At 34.0% G+C, this 19,300-nt stretch overlaps 1 protein-coding gene across 1 annotated transcript in view; it reads right to left on the bottom strand.

Moving 5' to 3' along the window:
• Nucleotides 1-19,300, bottom strand: part of LRP1B (LDL receptor related protein 1B) — a 702,645-nt gene that overhangs the window by 30,999 nt on the left and 652,346 nt on the right. The window contains exons 77-84 of the mRNA XM_087955711.1: nt 18,519-18,760; nt 14,905-15,128; nt 13,735-13,841; nt 10,757-10,873; nt 6,641-6,814; nt 5,308-5,433; nt 4,000-4,164; nt 340-501 (exon numbers count right to left, since the gene is read on the bottom strand). Coding sequence (XP_087811837.1) covers nt 340-501; nt 4,000-4,164; nt 5,308-5,433; nt 6,641-6,814; nt 10,757-10,873; nt 13,735-13,841; nt 14,905-15,128; nt 18,519-18,760 — 1,317 coding nt within the window. The remainder of the gene's footprint in view (nt 1-339; nt 502-3,999; nt 4,165-5,307; nt 5,434-6,640; nt 6,815-10,756; nt 10,874-13,734; nt 13,842-14,904; nt 15,129-18,518; nt 18,761-19,300) is intronic.

Raw genomic sequence — 19,300 nt, 5'->3', positions numbered from 1 at the left:
AAAGTTAAAGAGTGTTTTCTCCATACAAGTTTCAGTAGTTCTAGGGGTTCAAAATACAGCTTAAAATAAAAGCAATTTTTACACACACACACACACACACACACACACACACACACACACACACCATCATGATAAATAAAAATATATTAATAAAATATGTCATGCCTGTTTTGTTATTATATTTGTCTGATAAAAGGAACTTTTATTGTGATTTTACACTTAATTATATAGTTTTGTTCTGGATGTACAGTACTTTGCCAAATGATTGCCTTTAAAAACTGAAAAATAGCAATTCCATTCTGATTTTTGTTAATTATACTCCAGTTATTCTGCACTTACAATCTTGACATCTGTCCCCTGTATGTTCCGGTTGGCATCGACAGTGGGGCTGATTTCCAGCAGTGATACTGCAAGTTCCTCCATTCTGACAAAAATGATCGCAGACTGTTTTATTGCAATTTGGACCTGTAAACCCCAGTGTACAAATGCATGCAGGTCTTCCTACAAGACAAAATGAAATATCTGGTAGGATAGCTCTACTTATGTACATCTTTCCTATTCATACTGATAAGTTATAGAATATAGATAAATCAATCAGAATCATATGACATCTACAAATATTTTAAACACATATATTGGTAGTCCTCGTTTAGTTACCATAATTTGGACTGGCAAATTGGTTGTTAAGCAAAGCAATTATTTTAATTTTCCTTTGTGTTAGAGACCTGTAAAGGTCATAATTGCAAGGATTGGCCATAAACTTACTTTTTCATCACCATCATCATCATAACTGCAATTGGTTATTACGTGAGGTAGTTGCTGAATGAGGACTATCTATAAATCAAAGCCCTTGATTATGCTTTTTATATTTCTTTAAAATCCATTACAATAATTTGTTTAGTTTGAAAATAGCTCACATTATTTTGAATTTTAATTACATTTTCCATATGTACATTTTAATTAAATTATGATATTTCTTTGTTCAGATATTATTTTAATAAATCTGAAAAAGATATACACATTTTAATTAAAACTATCCATAAGAACCACACTAGAATTTCCCAATACCATAAATTACAAGAAAAGAATGACTAAATATACAGTTTGCCAGTGGAATTTCTTCAACTAATTAATATTTGTGTAGATAATAATCTAAAACTTACAATGCTTTTATCTCCTCATGTAGCAAATAATAATTTACAGTGAATTTAATTATTTGCCATTATAATTATTAGAAATACCAATACTAGTAATATAATATTTATATATCACTTTCCAACTTACAGAAAATCAAAGCACAATGCAACTTAATTTAAGAATATCACTCAATAATATGTAAGCATTGAAAATGTATCAATACTATAATATAAACTTACTAATAAATATATTTAACATTTGAACTTGTTCAGAAACAAAGCATAATAAAATTAAACAACTTTGATTGTAATGACTTAGAATTGAGCCACTAATAATTTAAATAATCATTCTGCAATTTAATTTACATTTGATTGGGAAAGGTATTAGTAGGTAAATAAGTAAATAGGCTATGCAATAAAAATTATCATTATTGGAATTATGTTTTTCAGCTATTTAGCTGTTTGATATCTTAATCTAATCATCTAATCTGCCTCTTCCTTTTTAATCCCCATCCATTATCCAACTCAGAATTAGAAGGTTTAGTGTATTGTAACTGGGTAGGAATCCAAAGCTGATATCCTTTTCTTTAAACTAATAATGGCTACTAAGAGCACATGGATATGAAGCTGTAAAATAATTATATAACACTCAAATATTTGAACTACAATTCAAATAATCTACAATTAAAATCATTCTGCCAAAACACAGGAACAGCACTGGAATGTTTTAACTGGAGTTCTTCTATATTATCTTCCAATATATTCACTTGAGAAATAATAACAACAAAAACAACAAAAACAACAAAAACAACAAAAACAACAAAAACAAAAACAATAATAATAATAATAATAATAATAATAATAATAATAATAATAATAATAATAATAATAATAATAATAATAATAATAATAATAATAATAATAATAATAATAATAAGTTACTTGATAAATTACTTGCTAAACTGCTGTAGATTAAGGAAAATATTAAGGCCTAAGCACTTGTACCTGTAGCACTTAGTATCCATAGTAGATGAAAAAATATAGTTGTCAATGGATTGCATATAATACTATCAGTACTTAAAGCTGGAAAATTCTTCAATACTGGAATAATAAGGCCTTCTTAACCATCCAATTCAGTACAGCTTTAAATGCAAATATTATACCCAAATCCTCCTACAACTTTTATTGGCCACCCAATACAATTACAGGATATCAATGAAAAATGAACTTACAATCATTTAGTTAATGAAGGGAAAACTCAATGGGATGGCATGTATTTCAGCTCTCTTTTATGAAGATCTAAGACAGGGGTGTCAGACTCAATTTTATTGAGAGCCACATCAGGGTTGTGTTTGACCTTGGGATCTGGGATGGGCGTGGCCAGGCTGGATGTGGCCAGATTGACATCACTTGTGTCAGGATGTCTGTGGTGGCCCTAACGCTCTGCCAGCAAAAATGGTCCCCCAATCTTCATTTTTGGCTATGACGATCTCCTGCAACCATCTGCCAGTGAAAACAGGGCTCAGGAGGGCCATGCGCAGCTCTCCTGAGCTCTGTTTTGGCTGGCAGAGGGACCGTGGGCAGGTCCTTTGCTGTTTCCAGGGCAGCTCTGCGGGCGAGATCTAATCACCCTGCAGGCTGAATCCAGCCTGAAGGTCTTGAATTTGACACTCCTGATCTAAGAATATAACACAGTACATAAAATCAACTACTGATGCACGAGTATTTTAGTTGTCAACTTTTGTCCTGTTTTAAAAGTAGTGACTAATAATTTAGGCAGTAAGTTCTCTACCTAAAAGATTACAAAATTGCACCAAATGTGGATGGGACTTACAGGTTTTTTACATCTCAACCATTTTTGAGTATCCTCACCCTGCTATCTAATAGGCATTCATTTGTTACAATTCTTTCTCAAAGCATTAATCTGAACTGAAGAACAATATTTTCTATTTCTATTATGAGAGGCTACAGAGTTGCCCTGGTTTCTCCTCAATTAATGTTCACATCTCCTGACATAGTTATCTGAATCCTGGAGTTAAATAGATGTTCAAAAGAGCTGCAGCCTCATGTTACTTTTAATGATTGTTTGACTGAGCACATTCAGCTTATTATACAATCTCATTTTGCATTTTTTGTCTGCACTGAGTTATTGACTATGCCAAGTTAATCAGCTTCTAAGAAATCATTTCATGTGTCTTTAATATTATAAGACACATTTGAAGAGAGGTAGAAACACCATATTGTTCTTCAATAGTTCAATACTTCATTTTCTTATCTTAGGTGAGAGTGTCTTTAAAATTAGCTATGCTGGCCCCTCATGACCCATTCAGCATTAATAGCAGGCTAACATTTTCATCACAGAACAAAGGAATATTAAATCAAATAAAAATCTTTCTTAGAGCCATTGACCTCTGTAAAATTATGTAAAATTATCTAACAAAAATTATAGAACAGGTAGCTAGATTATAATGGTCTAATTGATCAGAACTATGCATTTTTTAGGAATAATTTTAAATCCTTGGAAATTTATGCATATGATTGGTAAGAGGAAAAAATGGGTGCCTGAATTGCATTTCCCCTTTCAAATCTGCCACATAACCCTTTACCCTGGATGTGAGGTTTCCACACTCTCACATTGCAAGGAAAACAAGGAAGCCATTCGTAGCACATTTTCTACATATGTCAGTATCATTTTTTCTAGAAGAAAATGAAAAATCATACAAATTTTAGTGCTTTATGCTTTAGTCATAATAATCACAGAATTTTCATTACTAATAATGAAACTATAAAATAATTGATCAACTATAAAATAATTGTTTTCCATTGTCTACAATAAATAGAGAAAATAAAAAAAAATATTTACCAAGAACTGAAGCTAGGCATGTTCCTCCATTCTGACAATAATTGTTACAATGGTTAATTTCACATCTGTCCCCTGAATAACTTGGCCAACAATAACATCTTTGATCACCTTTTTCATTTATAACACATCTACCTCCATTTTCACAAGCCAGTTTACAAGTCTCATCTGTACTTAAGATATAAACACAAAGATCATGAGAGGAGATGATTATCACTTTCACTGTTCATCCAGGAAATGAAATTAAAGAACCAGAATAAAGAAATTGTTAGCACAGAAGTGTATTAATGGACACAATATCAGTTACAACCATCCAGTGCTGTTTGCTGCTCAGAACTCAGGTGAATGTTTCTTCTCAAGGCATTGCTACTAATAGAGTTCTGCAAAGCACTCAACTGAGTAAGTCATGCAGCACATTGGTATAAGTAAAACATCATTGTTGAAGCACTGAAGTAGCACTAACTTTCCATAGCCATGACTTCCTTTGAAGTTTCTCTTAAGTATTCTGAATTAACGTTTTGCATACACAGATAACATTTCCATTAGAGGTAAAAAGAATGGTTATGGGGAACTGGCATGCTGAACTGTGAAAGTTACCAAGCCTTCAAGAGGACCCTGGAAGCTATGAATGTAAGTGTTTTCTTTGTGCTAGCTTCCTTTGTAAATTCTTTGCACAAATCTAAACTTAGTGTAATTGGTACAGCTGATCTGTGCACTCATGTTGAATTAAAATGTTGTAGCATCATCAAACAAAAGTAGATTTTTCCAAAATTGATAATGTCCCGATATATTTGATATTCAAATCCCAAATGTCACATTTGTAAACTGCAATATTTATTTCTTTGCCAACTTTGTGTCTTTATATTTATATGTGGAAACTGATGTGATTATTGTTATCATTGTTGTGATTCATTTGATTGGTTTTAACCTCGTTATGGATGTTTTGTTTATGTATCCAGTAAGCTGCTTTGAGACTTTTGATTGTAGAAGAGCAGAAGTATAATATATAAATAACTAACAGCATTGAGGGGTGCTGATGTCCTTTAAAATATGTAAATTTAGTGGGAGGGAAATTCAGATAATAGAATACAACTTTTAGGTAGATTTGACTTTAAAAGCCAAGATTTTAGAAGTCAAATACTCAGGTTATTAATCAAAATTAATAACCTGCATGTTTACAATATTCAAATGCATTCATTTATTTAGATTTCAGACATTGAAAGAAATATAAAAATAGAGAATTTAGCATTATTCACTCATCCACAATTACTTTATATAAGATTAAGTGCTTAAATAAATGTCAGTACCCACCTAACATGTTCAAATCACTGCATTTTCCATTAAACATTGCCTTTCCTTCTGGACATATGCAAGCTGCACCTGAAGGATTGAGTAAACACAGGAACTCACAGGTTAACTGCAGACAAGGATTGAGTGCTATTCGGAAGGAGAAAAGAAAGAAGCGTAATATGGATTATTTTTCAAATAAATAATGAAATAAGAAGCAAGGCCCTTATAGTATAAACGTTAAGATTTAGCCCTGAGCCTGTCCCCCAATCCCATTAATAGAAGGGAACAACTAAAAACAAATCCTGATCCTCTGTTTTCATGAACAGATTCTCAGACAAGAAGTGGTAAGCAATTTGGTATCCTACAGTTTATGGAAGCCATAAACACAAATAACAAGAAACAGTTTCATATAGTGGTTAAGGCATCAGGTTAGAAACTGGGAGAATTATGAAGCCAGATGGGTGATCCTGAGCCAGTCACTCCCTAGGAAGGAGACAATTGCAAACCATTTCTGAAAGACTTTGCCAAGAAAACTATAGGCATAAAACAAAATAAAAAAAATGACTTGAAGGAATAAAAAACAAAAAGGACAAAAGACAAAGCAAACCAAGAACCAAAAACCTAACCAAACACAATCTCCCTCAAACACCTTTAAGATATCAGGATTTCATTTTATTTATTTGTTTTTTATACAAATTTATAGGGAGTCTACACCATAAATTGTAATGAAGAAGAAAATATACCACACTTCGTGTCATAATCTACTTCATGACCTCTTCCCCAACAACGTGTCTCCAACTAAAGAGCACCTTTAGCAGTAAAGGCTTATTGCAAGAGAAGATAATTTATGGGTGTCCCAAAGGTTAGCAGGGAAGAGATTGTTATAATAAAATATTTTTCTTCTCTTGTAACTACAAAACATTTTATTATTAAGCCCAGTAAGAGATCTTTCTATAGCTTTTATAGATAGAGCCATGGTAGCGCAGTGATGAGAGTGTAGTATTGCAGGCTACTTCTGCTGATCACTGGCTGCCGGCAGTTTGGCAGATTGAATCTCACCATCCTTCCATCCTTCCAAGGTCAATAAAATGAGGATCCAGATTTTGGGGGGCAATATGCTGACTGTAAACTGCTTAGAGAGGGCTGTAAAGCACTGTGAAGTGGTATATAAGTCTAAGTGCTATTGCTATTGCTATTCCTAATGCTATCCCAAAATAGCTCATTTACTCAGTCTCTGAAGTCTAATGTATCAATGCATGGGAAGGGGTGAATAAGTTATATATTTATTTTGTATGCTATTTTGAATATTGAAATATTTTAATTTTTTCCCCTGAAAGTAATAAAATATACTCACAATGTATTTGCTTGTAGCGATGTGAAATCAAGGCACTTTTTGTTTTATCAGTCTCCAAATTCAAATATTCTACGGCACCATGGCCAAATTTTTGCACTCTAAATGCACCATTTTTAGGTCCAGCTCCATATATATAGTTCTCAAAAATATCAATTCTATGAGGATGTAGTAAGCCTTAAATAAGTAAAAAGAAATACACATTTCAATTTGGATGACATTTCTATACTAACATATAAACTAATGATGGTATTTTTGTAGTGATATTTTGATTTTATGAACAGCATCTGAAGTTGATAAAGTTGACAAGAAAAATAAGGAATCCAATGTGACTTCTCCACTGGAAATATGCATCCTTCCTATCCAGCAAAAGATCCAGATGAAGTACTTCAACTGATAATTATACTTTAGAATTTATCATACAGTATTTTGGAGTTCAATACAACAAAAAAGGCAAATCTTTTATACCACTTTTCATATTTAATTTCTTTCTTCTGAACAGGGAGTTCTTATGAACAGAATGCATGGAGAATCTGAATTAGCTTTTAACATTACAGAAAATTTCCTCAGCTAAAATAATTCAAATAGGAAAGTTATTATTATCATTTTCTAATACTTATGCAGAAGCATCAAAAGATAACAAAGTACTTTGTCCTGTAAACAATGCAGTAAAGCATAATCTTTTGTCCTTCTGTTCATTGACTTCAATTTGGTTAGAATTTAAAAAAAAAAAACCTCTAGGAGAAAACAAAATCTTGGGGATATGCACAGTGTGCATTGCACATGCACACACATGCACACATATACATCCAGTGGATATATAAAAACTTTACACACCCTTAATAAAATGCCAGGCTTTTGAGATGTAAAAAAATCAGACCAAAATAAATCAAATTTTATTCCAGTTTTAATACAACATAAAAACTGTACAATTCAATTGAAAACAAACACACCTTACCAGTAGGGGTCCTTAGGCAAAGACTCCCTAATCTGGCTACTTCAGATATAAGAGCCACAAACGAAGAGAGTCATAATGACTCAGATGATGCCAAGAAGCATCACAAGGTCTGTATCAGATGTTGGGGAACCAGTAAAATCTGACAGTAAATAGGTTATTGGAATAAATCATTCATAAATGAAAGAATCTGGAATTGATGGAATGCTAAAACAGCAGATGTAATGAGACGTGATACATGAAGCATAGGAGGATACTATGGACGGATGAAAGACCTACATCTACACTGAGAAATAGCCAATCACCCAATGCTTCAGCATAGTGAAGAGAAAGATGCTTTCATAAACAGATAGGCTAATTATACATTACTTCCTGGACTCAAGAAAACCCAGAAAAACAAATTGTCCAATCTCTGCTTAAAAATCTCAAGCGATTTTAATTTATTTTATTTATTTGTAAATTTTAAATTTGTAAAGCTTTGCAAACTTGTAATTTTGTAAAGCTAAACAGTCAACCCTTATAACCAATGCTTAATGGGCTTGGACAACCTCAAACTACGCCGCCTATGGTTGGATGTAAGCATAGTACACAAAATTATCTGCTACAATGTCCTATCAGTCAATGACTACTTCAGCTTCAACCACAATACAAGAGCACACAACAGATACAAACTCAATGTAAACCGCTCCAAACTTGATTGCAGAAAGTATGACTTCAGCAACAGAGTGGTCAATGCCTGAAATGCACTACCTGACTCTGTTGTTACATCATCTAACCCCCACTCCTTTAACCTCAAACTATCCACTATTGACTTCACCCCATTCCTAAGAGGTCTGTAAGGGGTGTGCATAAGTGCATAATTGTGCCTAGAATTTATTCGTACCTATTTATTTGTACCTATTTTCATGTTTATACTTATACATATTATCTTGTAAGCGACTGACAAATCAAATCAAATCAAATCAATTAATTAATTAAATGCTCAGTGGAGAATTATATTCAGACATATACTGGAAGATGACAATAATGCCCTCACAAAATTCTTTACAAATGCAAACCAATAAACTGAATACATTACAGCCTCTGTAATAATCCTGGAGGTGGTTGATTACACAATTAAGATGAGAAGCAATGCATACACTCCCCCCTACCCCCAGAAAATGAGATTAAAGGATAAGATCAAGGAAATTTGGAGATAAATTAGTAAACTGCTGGAACTACTTGGCTAGTGAAAAAAAACCCAGCTCCTGTTTCCATGTGAAGCCCTATTGACTGTTAAACAAGGTCTCAGAGCACTGGCTACTAGGCTAAGGAGCTATATTAGAGAAGCAGAGGTCAAGAAGGTAAATGTCCTGTTCTCTAAAGAACCAACTAAAGTATAATCCCAACTGCAACGCAATAATACAGTAACAGCAGAACCAGAAGGAAAAAGGGAAGATACATAACATTACTGCAAAGTGTCTGCAGGAATTGAGAGCAGACCACAGAAAGATTCCAGTAAAAGAACTAATTATTATCACACTATTAGACATCCAGTATTGAATCAAGAACGTGAACTGCTGGACAGCATCTGGCCTGGAACTTATTCATATCTTCTGTCAAAAATGCATGATTGCTTAGCAGCACACAAGAATCACCAGCTAGGAGCAGATTCCCAACAGACTCCCACTCAGATTGCTGAACACAAGGAAATATGCTGGTTATGAAACAGCTTCACATCCTACTAGCAGACAATAATAACAACATGGAAAGTCCTATCAGGTACCAAAGCCACCAAGCTATAGGACCCATATGGCTAAGTATATAAGCATATCTCAGAAGGGCATTGAGAACAATACCAGAGGCTCAAAATACCAGTTGCTCATAGATATAACAGCTGTTCAAGATGTAAAGCCTAGACAATCTAAGAATAGTTGGAATTAATTACAGGAAATCCTATGACTCAGTGACATAAACATGGATCTGTGGATACTGGCATTATACTGAGTCAACAAGATATTGGTTGCCCTGTGACTGTGAGATACCAAGGTACTCATAACTGGTTTGTAAAACTACCAGCAGGTCACATACCTGCTTGATACCCCACAGTCACATAGCAACCAGAAAGACAAGGCAAGGAAGATAGCAACTTCTAAATATCATCAAAAGATGGGGACATGAAGAGCCAGTTTAATGAAAAGAGCAAGATCCACACCGTCAACCATCAACACATATACACTGCCATGTATTAAATACCTTGCTGGTATACTGAATTGGCCATGAAGGACATGGAGACTGCCAATGTGAAGACCTGGAAGCTCCTCATAATGTATGAAACCTTCCACCTGAAGTCCAACACCCAGAAACTGTACACCTGCCCATCCATGGGCAGGTGGAGTCTAGGAATGTCAAAGCCACTGTCCTGAATAAAACCCGGAGTGTTCAATCAAAAGATGTACCCATTGATATTCTGCTGAGAGAATGCCTGAGGTAGCAGCAGATGTAGAAGGAAATTTAGACAAAGAAAGTACTATGGCAAGACAAGATCCTGCATGGGATAATGGAAGATAATGATCAGCACTTAAGCACTGATCATAGCAGTACTAGAACAGGCACTAAGCACCTTTAGAGAGGCCTCTGAGACAATTCTAAGAGACACATGCCGACAGGATGTAAGATCCAGGAAGGAACAGCATATATTGAACAACCCAAGCAAGTAACTGGCATTGTGTATAGGAACACCTGCATAATGTATGGGCTAGACCTTCCCAAGTCCAAATGGGAGATTCCACAGGTCTTTGAGAATAATAGAGCTAAGAACCTGTGGGACTTCCAGATCCAGACGGACAGGTAGGTACTGGCCAATCAATACTATGACAGATATTGTGATAGTAGACCAGACAGAAGATAGTGATGGTCAGTGGTGCCAAGGGACAGCAAAATCAGGAAGGAGTTTGAGAAACTGGAGTACCAAGGCCTTAAGTAGGAATTAGAAAAGATGTGAAAAGTAAAGGCCAAACTGGCTCAGTGGTAGTACGAGCACTCGGAGCTGTGACTGCTATGCTGAAACAATGATTCCAAAAGATCCTGGGAACATTAGAGCTCTCTATCCAGAAGAGTGCAATGCTGGGAACAGCTAAGATACTGAGCAGAACCCTCAAACATTTATACAAATATACACTTACCTTGTTTGCTGCTAACACATATAACTGAATCAGAGCCATCAAAACGAATACTGCCAATTACTGATAATTCAAAATCAGCCCAGAACAAGCGTTGACTGAAGTTATCAACCACTAGACCTGCAAACATATTAGTTAAGAATTTGAATATAAAACACTGCATAAAAAAATAATCTTGCAATCCTAGATTTTTTTACAGAACTATACAAAACAATAGGTGAGACCAAATTTTAGAAGTGTGCTTCTAGATTTGAATTTCTCCATAGAACAATGTAGTTAGTCCCAACATGCAGACAGTTATATAACTCTTGATATACTTAAATCCATCCTTTCAAGAAAGATGCATAGGAACAGTGCCTGTAGTGTTTGAGAATGCAGATGTTATACATAACAACTGTTGGATGAAGAAGTCTCCAAAAGAGAACCCTGGTATAAACTGCCTATATAGTAGTTTGTATTTGGATGCTACATTAATGGATTAAAAGAGGACCTAAATTAGGGATGAGGATAAATGTGAAGGAAACTCCGTCATCCTTCATACTTACAAAAGTAAGGTTTCTAGACTTGATGTAACTCCCAGTTGCAAAAAAAATTTGCACATATGAAAGAAAGATATGAAGAAATACATATTATCTTAGAAAGCCTGCTTTACATCAGACTAAGTACGAAAAGAAGGTAGGAAAATTTAGATATTAGTATAAAATGGATACAAAAATTTAAAAGATGGTGGGTAGAAAATGTATGCTAAAAATTAAGCAAATTAAAATATATGCTAAAAAGATTAACAATAATATAAATATTTTAAAGCAGATTATTATTTTTTAAATCACAAATAGAAAAGGCAAAGATTAAATTAATTTAAGGAAGAGAAATGTTAATGAGAAAAATCAAACATGCCATATTCACCTATTTAAGTAAACTGACTACAAATTCATAAAATAAATCTATTATGAGGTTTCATAAAATCACTATAACGTCTAAGCAAGTAAATGAAGGTATATCCAGGACCAATAAATTAATTGATCATGATAAATAAGTTGAATATTATTGAATTCCTATATATTGTTTGTTTGCAACAGAGTACTTCACTTTGCAATATTGATTTCACATTCAGCATTAATTATGGTGGAATCAATGTGCATTATCCAAAGTAAAAATTGGCTTATAATGAGTATTACTGAATTCTAATCCAGTCTAAAATTGGCTATGCTTGACATCTGATTTTCACTTCGGAAAAATCATGAACATTGCAGTTATCTACTGTAATTTAAATCAGCTCCAACTTTTCCAAGGTGCAGACATTTAATTTAGATTTTGTTCAATCTTTGACAAGACATTAAAAATATCTCAGTAATACAGAGTTTTGTTCAGAGTTTCGCAATCTGCCACTGTTTTGATAATATTTTTATTTGTTAATATTTTAACACTTGATTCATACACTCTAAATGATAGGTAAAACTTTTATGTCAATACTGAGAGCACATATATGCAAATAAGAATAATAATTTCTCCTAACAACTCTAGTATATAAGAGCAAAAACAGAAATACGCTAATATAACATTGTATTAATCTTTCTTGTTTCTTAGAAAGATTGAAAACACAGTCTTCTTTAATTGCTTGCCGTGCTAAGTCTCCAATAATTTCCTGATTCCCAAGATTTCATTCTTTACCAAGGAAACTTATGTCTATATTCTATAGTAAAAAAAAATCACAGATATATGTAGGATGCAAAGATACCTAATGTCTATAATGTACATTATTCCTGTAATGTATACTTACAAAAAGCTGTTCATTTTTCATACCACTTTCTTAAACTTTACGTTATATTTCTTGCATAACTTTTATATATTACATATAAATTTCTAAGATCAATATACAGATTGTTATGTCAACTCAGATATATTGAGATATATTGTTAAAATAATATTTCCTTGTAAAATTCCAGTTTAAAGAATGCTTTGATAGTGGCATGCTTTATAATTGTTAGGATTATATCCACACTGAAGGACTTTCTTTACTGTACAAATAAGAATGATGTCAAAGCATTCTTTCTCACATTGTCCTTCATTATTCTTCTTAGTCATATGTGGAGATAATTGCTAACCTGCACATATTATCAATGATTGAATAAAATATTAATATTAATTTATCTGTACAATGAACTTTAACAATGTGGATATTATTGATTTATTTGTATGCTACTCATTCTAATAGTCAGAAAGCAGCAATTGTGCAATCTGTCTTACCAACCTGTAAGGTTAGTAAGAAAATATCACATGCATTGATTTGCTTATTTATTTTAAAAGCTATAGATAATAAATTATAGAAATTTTAAAAAGATGTAATGGTCAAATGCAGCTGTAACTATTTGTCACTGTATATGGAAACTTTTAAAATTGTTCTTTTGCAATCAAAACAATCAGGTACAACTCACAGTGATGGAAACAGGATGAACATTGCCCAACATTTTACACTGGATCCCAACAGTGAATTCAAGTGTATAAGTTATGTACTACGTGTCACAACATTGTGGTGCATATTTCATTTCATATTGATTTAAAAGATTGGTATAGCTACTTATCTTAAAATGCAACTCTGGATGGTTCATTATGTCATTTACCCCACTTAATCCTTGCAGATACTATGACTGAATTAATAAGCATCAAAAAACAAGTACTATAGTTCTATATGGTATATATTGTTTTATATATTGCAAAGATATGTTATCCTAAAAGTACAATCTGGATATGATATTTCAATAAAAGAAAAAAATGGTTCTGTGGAAAGTACATCCTTGCAACAAAAATTAGAAAAAAGTAATTCTTGCAGCATATAGAAAACTATTACATAAAATACCAAACAATACACAAAATACCAAATCAGGATTATTACTAGGTTGCAATATAACACAGAATAACACTTCAGAATAGCTGAAATAAAGTCCATTAATATATAATGTATTATTAAAACTTAGCTGTACCTGTTGGTCTTTGTAAATTTTTTTGTACTATTATCCTCCTCAAAGTACCATCCATCGCTGCTTCTTCTATATGAGAACGATCTCCAATTACAGTCCAATACATCATGCTGTAAATCCCAAACATAAATCACATAGTACTATTCCATTATACTTAACACAAAGAGTCTACTGCTATATGTCAATTTATTTATGTTCTTCTGAGAATTCACAAAACTACCTATCTTTTATTTTGAAACTGAAGAAACTCTATTCCATGAACCCAAGTGAGAATAATGCCCAGATATAAGCTCTAGACCATGTACATGGTAACTTGTCATGGGATATTTTAATATCTCTGGTTAATTATGGATGTGCTATAATGTTCTTACAAGCATTCATTCTATGGTAAGATCTAAAGATTATGACTTCCTGTCGGCCCTGGTCAGACATATTCACGCAGGACTGAGATGTGAAGTCAGGAATAATAAGCCTGGCTAGTTAGCATTGCTAGGGATGCAGGATAATAAGCCAGTGGCCATTCTTTATCCATGTCACTTTATAATATCCTCTGAGTAAAGGCCAAGGATTCCTTCTTTTAAAATTGCCAGTTAGTGGTGTCTTCATAACACAGATTTATTTTTGTCTTGTTCCCTGAATGTAAACATGCATCTGAGAACTCTCACATATTTTCCCAAGGCATACGACAATATTTTATTGAGCTATGGTTTATTTTGTTTCTAAATAGCATCTCCTAGCCATTGTTTGAATTGTAATAAGAAGTGGAAGTTCAAGGCAGTATAGATGTAATCAGGCTCAAGTGAAATGAGTACTGAAAACAGATATATATTTTTCAGTGTTCTTCTGTATGTTATTTTCTGCATTGTATGTTTGTTTCAGTCCTCTGCATATTCATATTTCTATTCTTTACCAGGATCCATTGGATTATTCAACTGGCTATTATTTAAATTAAAATATTAAAGTCATTCTAGCTGATCTCATAGGGAATTTGCATTTTGAATAATTTTAAATGAGAATTTTCCGACAAGTAAAGAAGCAGGCAAGAAAGGACTAATTTCCTTCTCTGTGAAGAGTAGGGCCAAGCAAACACAGAAACTATGTCATTCCAGAGGCACTTTCATTATATAATAGTTCACATAATGCCTATCATAAAAGTTCTTGTTAACAACATACCCTTTCAGCGGATTTACGGCAATTGCATATGGTTCTCCTGCCATATTTGTAAGGAGTCTTGTGCAGTTTGGTCCATTTATTTGTCCCACATTGATGGAGTATCTTAAACTTGTCCAATGAGTTGTATAATAACTAAACCAATGCATTCTGGAATGATCAGTCCAGTAAATGTTTCCAGCTATCCAGTCAACTGCAATGTCTCTAGGGCGTTTGAATTCAGGACACTAGAAAGAAAGCAAAAATAAAATAAAAAAAATAGATGTTTTAAATCGCTCTGCTATTTAATTATTTGACCTGATTGGTTTATAAAGAAGCCTACCATTTTAACATTGAGCTTGAAAGAACATTTAAAGTATAAAAATCTATATATTTTAATAGCCTATATTGCTTTCAAATTTATATTTTTCCGAAAATATTTAGATATCATTCTACTTTATGCTTCATAGATTGCCACAATTGCTTTGTATATTGTATTTTTGCCTTTTAAGCCATTAAGATTTTGCAATTGCCGTTTCATAATTTCTTCATGAGTATATATAACAAAGAATAGCTCTAAGGGGACCATATAGTAGCAATGATACAAATGGTATTTGGAGTATCAATTGATAGGGTTTAGCAAACAGGTGAAAAAACCTCAGCTAGTCAACTGAAGGAGCGCAATACAACTATGCAGCGTTGAACTCGACTCACCTTCTTCTCCTGCTTCCTGCAGCACACTTATTTACTTATTTGATTTCTAATTTCTGATTAACTTCAAGCAGGCTGAACAGGGACAGCCAAAAGACCAGATGTGGCATGGGAGCTGTAAAATGCTCAGGTTTGTTGTAGAGAAAGCTGTTGCACAGCAGCTTCATAGGGTTCTGGATGAAGTGGATTATTATCTGGACCCCTTGCACTCAGGATTCAGGCTGGGATATGGGATTGAGATAGCATCGATGTCACTCTTGGATGACCTCTAGCAGAAGCAGGGGGTAATGTATCCATTTTTGCTCTTCTTGACCTCTAAGCAGGTTTCTATACCATTGATCATGGTAGCCTTCTGGACCAGCTTGGAAGTTGGGGTTTGGCAGCACAGTGTTGTGCTGGTTCTCCCTCTTCCTCTGCAGTTAATTCCAGTTGGTTTTGATAGGAGGGTCCAGCCCAGGCCAGCTCACTTGAAATTACAACAGTGTTAGACAAAGGGACTTATAACCAGTGCCTAACCTTCAGATGTTGTTGCGCTCCATGGTCATGCAATTGCAATTTGGACACTTGACAACCTGGTTGTGCCAAGCACCCCAAAATCATGTGATTGCCATCTGAAATATTTCCTACTGACTACTCCCACAAAATCAAGAGGGAATTCAGTAGGAAAGATAGCAGGCTTCAGTCGCCTGGGGAGTTTGAGTTTGGATTTCTGATTGAGTTTCAGGATGGATCTTTTTCAGCCATTTTTGATAGCAAAAATACTGCTCGGATGATTTTGTCCCATACTGAGTGGAATCTCCTTTTTTCAGCCAATAAGACTGATTGAAAATGGACTCCAGTGAATCTGTTCATTTTTTGCTGTCAAAGAGGCTGGATGAAAATTGATTTTTTCATTCTGAGAACAAAAGTGTTGCGCAACAGATTTATGTTGCCTTCCACTGGGCAGAGTGTCTCCAGCAGACAGAGGGGAATGCAGGTCTGCCCTAGAGAAAAGAAGCTTGGATCATGAAGCTTCTGTGCATAGAGAGGAGCTACCTGTCCTCCTTCAGCAAGCTGTTTTATTTTTCCAGTTTTTTTTTTCTCACTTTAATGACTGTGCCTGGCAAAGGCAAATCAGAATACATGGTGATATTCTTTATAATTGCCATGAGTTACAACCATGGTTTGGGCTCAATTATGGTCCTATGCAGGGGGTGAGATTCAAATTTCTTAACAACCAGTTCTGTGGGCATTGCCTAACTTGTGGGTGTGGCTTGGTGGTCTGGGCATGGCTTGTATGTAAATATTGTAAATATTTATGTAAATATTGAATTTTTTATTTAAAAAGAGCAACTTTTACCCAAAATCAGGCAAAGCAGGCAGGCAAATTGAGTTGCTCACAGAATCACATATTTACTCTGAGATCTACCTTTCTGCAATCTTCTGCCTGAGTCTACACTGAAAAATAGAAACTTCAGTCCCAAGGAAGGTTCAGCTCTGCTCTCACTTCTTCCCTCCCCAACCCCCTGAATACCACCCCTGACTGGGCCTCTCAGGGAAGCCTCCTGGGCAAAGGTGAAGCAATACAACAGTGATTTAGATTAGCTAGAAAGCAAGAAATCCAACGATTTCCTGATTTCTAGCTAATCTAAATCGCCCAGCACAGTTGATCTTCAGAAAACAGCTGATGGTTGGGGCAGGGAAGGAAAAATACCAACTTGCCAAAAATTAGGTGAAGGCACAACACAAGCAAGTTGGATGGCGTGCATGCCAGGTAAAAAGTGACTGGGCAAGGCAGGACGGGGCCAGCCAATGGCGCGATTTGCCAGTTCTCCGAACTGTGCAGAATCAAAACAACCAGTTTTATAGAACCAGTGCGACCAGGTAGAATCCCACCCCTGGTCCTATGTCAAGGACAACTATAGCGATATTCCAACTCCTGCAAAGACTCTTCACAGTCTATAGAAATGCCAATGTGGGACAGAAGGAAGTCACCTGGGGCTTATCTGAATTAAATACCTTTAAAAAGCAGTTTTAAAATACAAATATATACCATTCTTAATTTTTTTTAAAAAAATTAAATTATTAGAAATATATGCATTGATAGACAAATAATGTATAGGAAACAATAGCTTTTGATTCAATATCCACAATTCCTTTTTTGACTTTTGAAATTACAATTTAATTTATAAATATGCACCATAAATGCAATATAGGATAAATATTTCAATTATCATGGATAATTGGCCAAATCAAGATATTGATAATCAGAAATAACATGACAATAAACCAATCAAAGCTGAGAAGTACTGAAATCTACTGTATTGCTTGTTGCAGCCTACGTAGGAGATATTTGGATATACAAAGAAATAAGACATTGGTATTAAATCAGCTTTTGGCACTCTCTGAGCTTGGTTGTTTGCCCTTGATTAAGTAATGGCCTCAGCGCCACCACTGAAAATCTTCAGCTAGCACTGAATGTTACTTAGTTGGTAATGTAGCCTAGTTTTCAAGAAAACAACCAAGTCCAGAGAACATCAAGGACTCCATAGTTCAATCCTGAGCTACGTATATTCTCTTTTGATAGTATCTTTGTATTATAGCAACAAAGAAGTCTTCTTTGGGTGGCACATTTTACAGATGCTAAATATATTTTTTATTTGGTCACAACCTATCAAACTCTAATGTGTACATATTTTTATTCTTAAGGTGATGATAATTATGAACTAGTTCACCTTGAAGAAGACCTTTTTTTAAAATCATAGTAAATCAGTTCCAGGAAAAATACAACACAAATTTAATCTACACTGAGTTACCATGGTTAACAAGGATAAAGAATTGGAACTCTAAGTTTTCTGGAACTTTTTGTATTTGGAAACTGTCACATTTAAATGAAAAAAGAATTCCAAGATAAAAACATGCAAAATATCTCAGAATTGTTGACTTACTATCACACCGCTATTGCTTTGTCTTCTTTCTCCCCCATTGACCTTTTTATAGAAAATGCCTCCTGGATTAAATTGAGTACTCCAAATAATAATTTCCCCTTGATAATATAGATCTATTCCAGTTATTCTTGAGTTATGTTCAATGTGTGTAATCTGTTGATGAACATCACTGTAGTTGAATGGATATACAAAACCCAGGATATCAGTGTCATTAGCAATGTAGAGAACTTGATCTTCAGAGCCTGGAAATTGTTGTAATGAAATACAAAAATAAAGTAAATTTCAACTATTAAAAAGGAGAGAAATTCATTTATTTAATGTTTCATACTTATATGGTTTGTTTTTATATTGCAATCCATATCCTACTTATCTTCAAATATTTTTAAATTTAACTGAATTCAATAGGAATGATTCCAGTGTTAAGTAATGTGTTGAAGAAAGTCTTATGACAATTTCTTATTTACCTGAATTTACTTAACTAACACATACATTGTTATTCTCATTTCAATAATAATATATACTGAAACACATTCTTTCCCCCTCTTTTAAATTATTCCTTCCTCTACCTGTTTTAAAAGTACAGGACAAAGTTTTATTACATTGTATGTAGATTTTTTTCCTATTTTCAAAATTTCTTGAAATATTAAGACCTGTTATTAGAATAGAAAGTCTTTGGTCTTGGTTCTTACAAAAAGTTTTGTTATAGAGAGTTGTCTTGGCATGAGTTCTATAGGATTGCTTCTTGTCCCATGCTTTTTGCTTCAATACAAAGCTATTATATG

This window comes from Notechis scutatus, chromosome 1 (genome assembly GCF_049901735.1).
Source record: "Notechis scutatus isolate UNSWTSFEM ecotype Mainland chromosome 1, rNotScu1.2, whole genome shotgun sequence".
NCBI lineage: Eukaryota > Metazoa > Chordata > Lepidosauria > Squamata > Elapidae > Notechis > Notechis scutatus.
The sequence above is the reverse complement of the archived record's forward strand: the minus strand, read 5'-3'. Positions and strand labels throughout refer to the sequence as shown.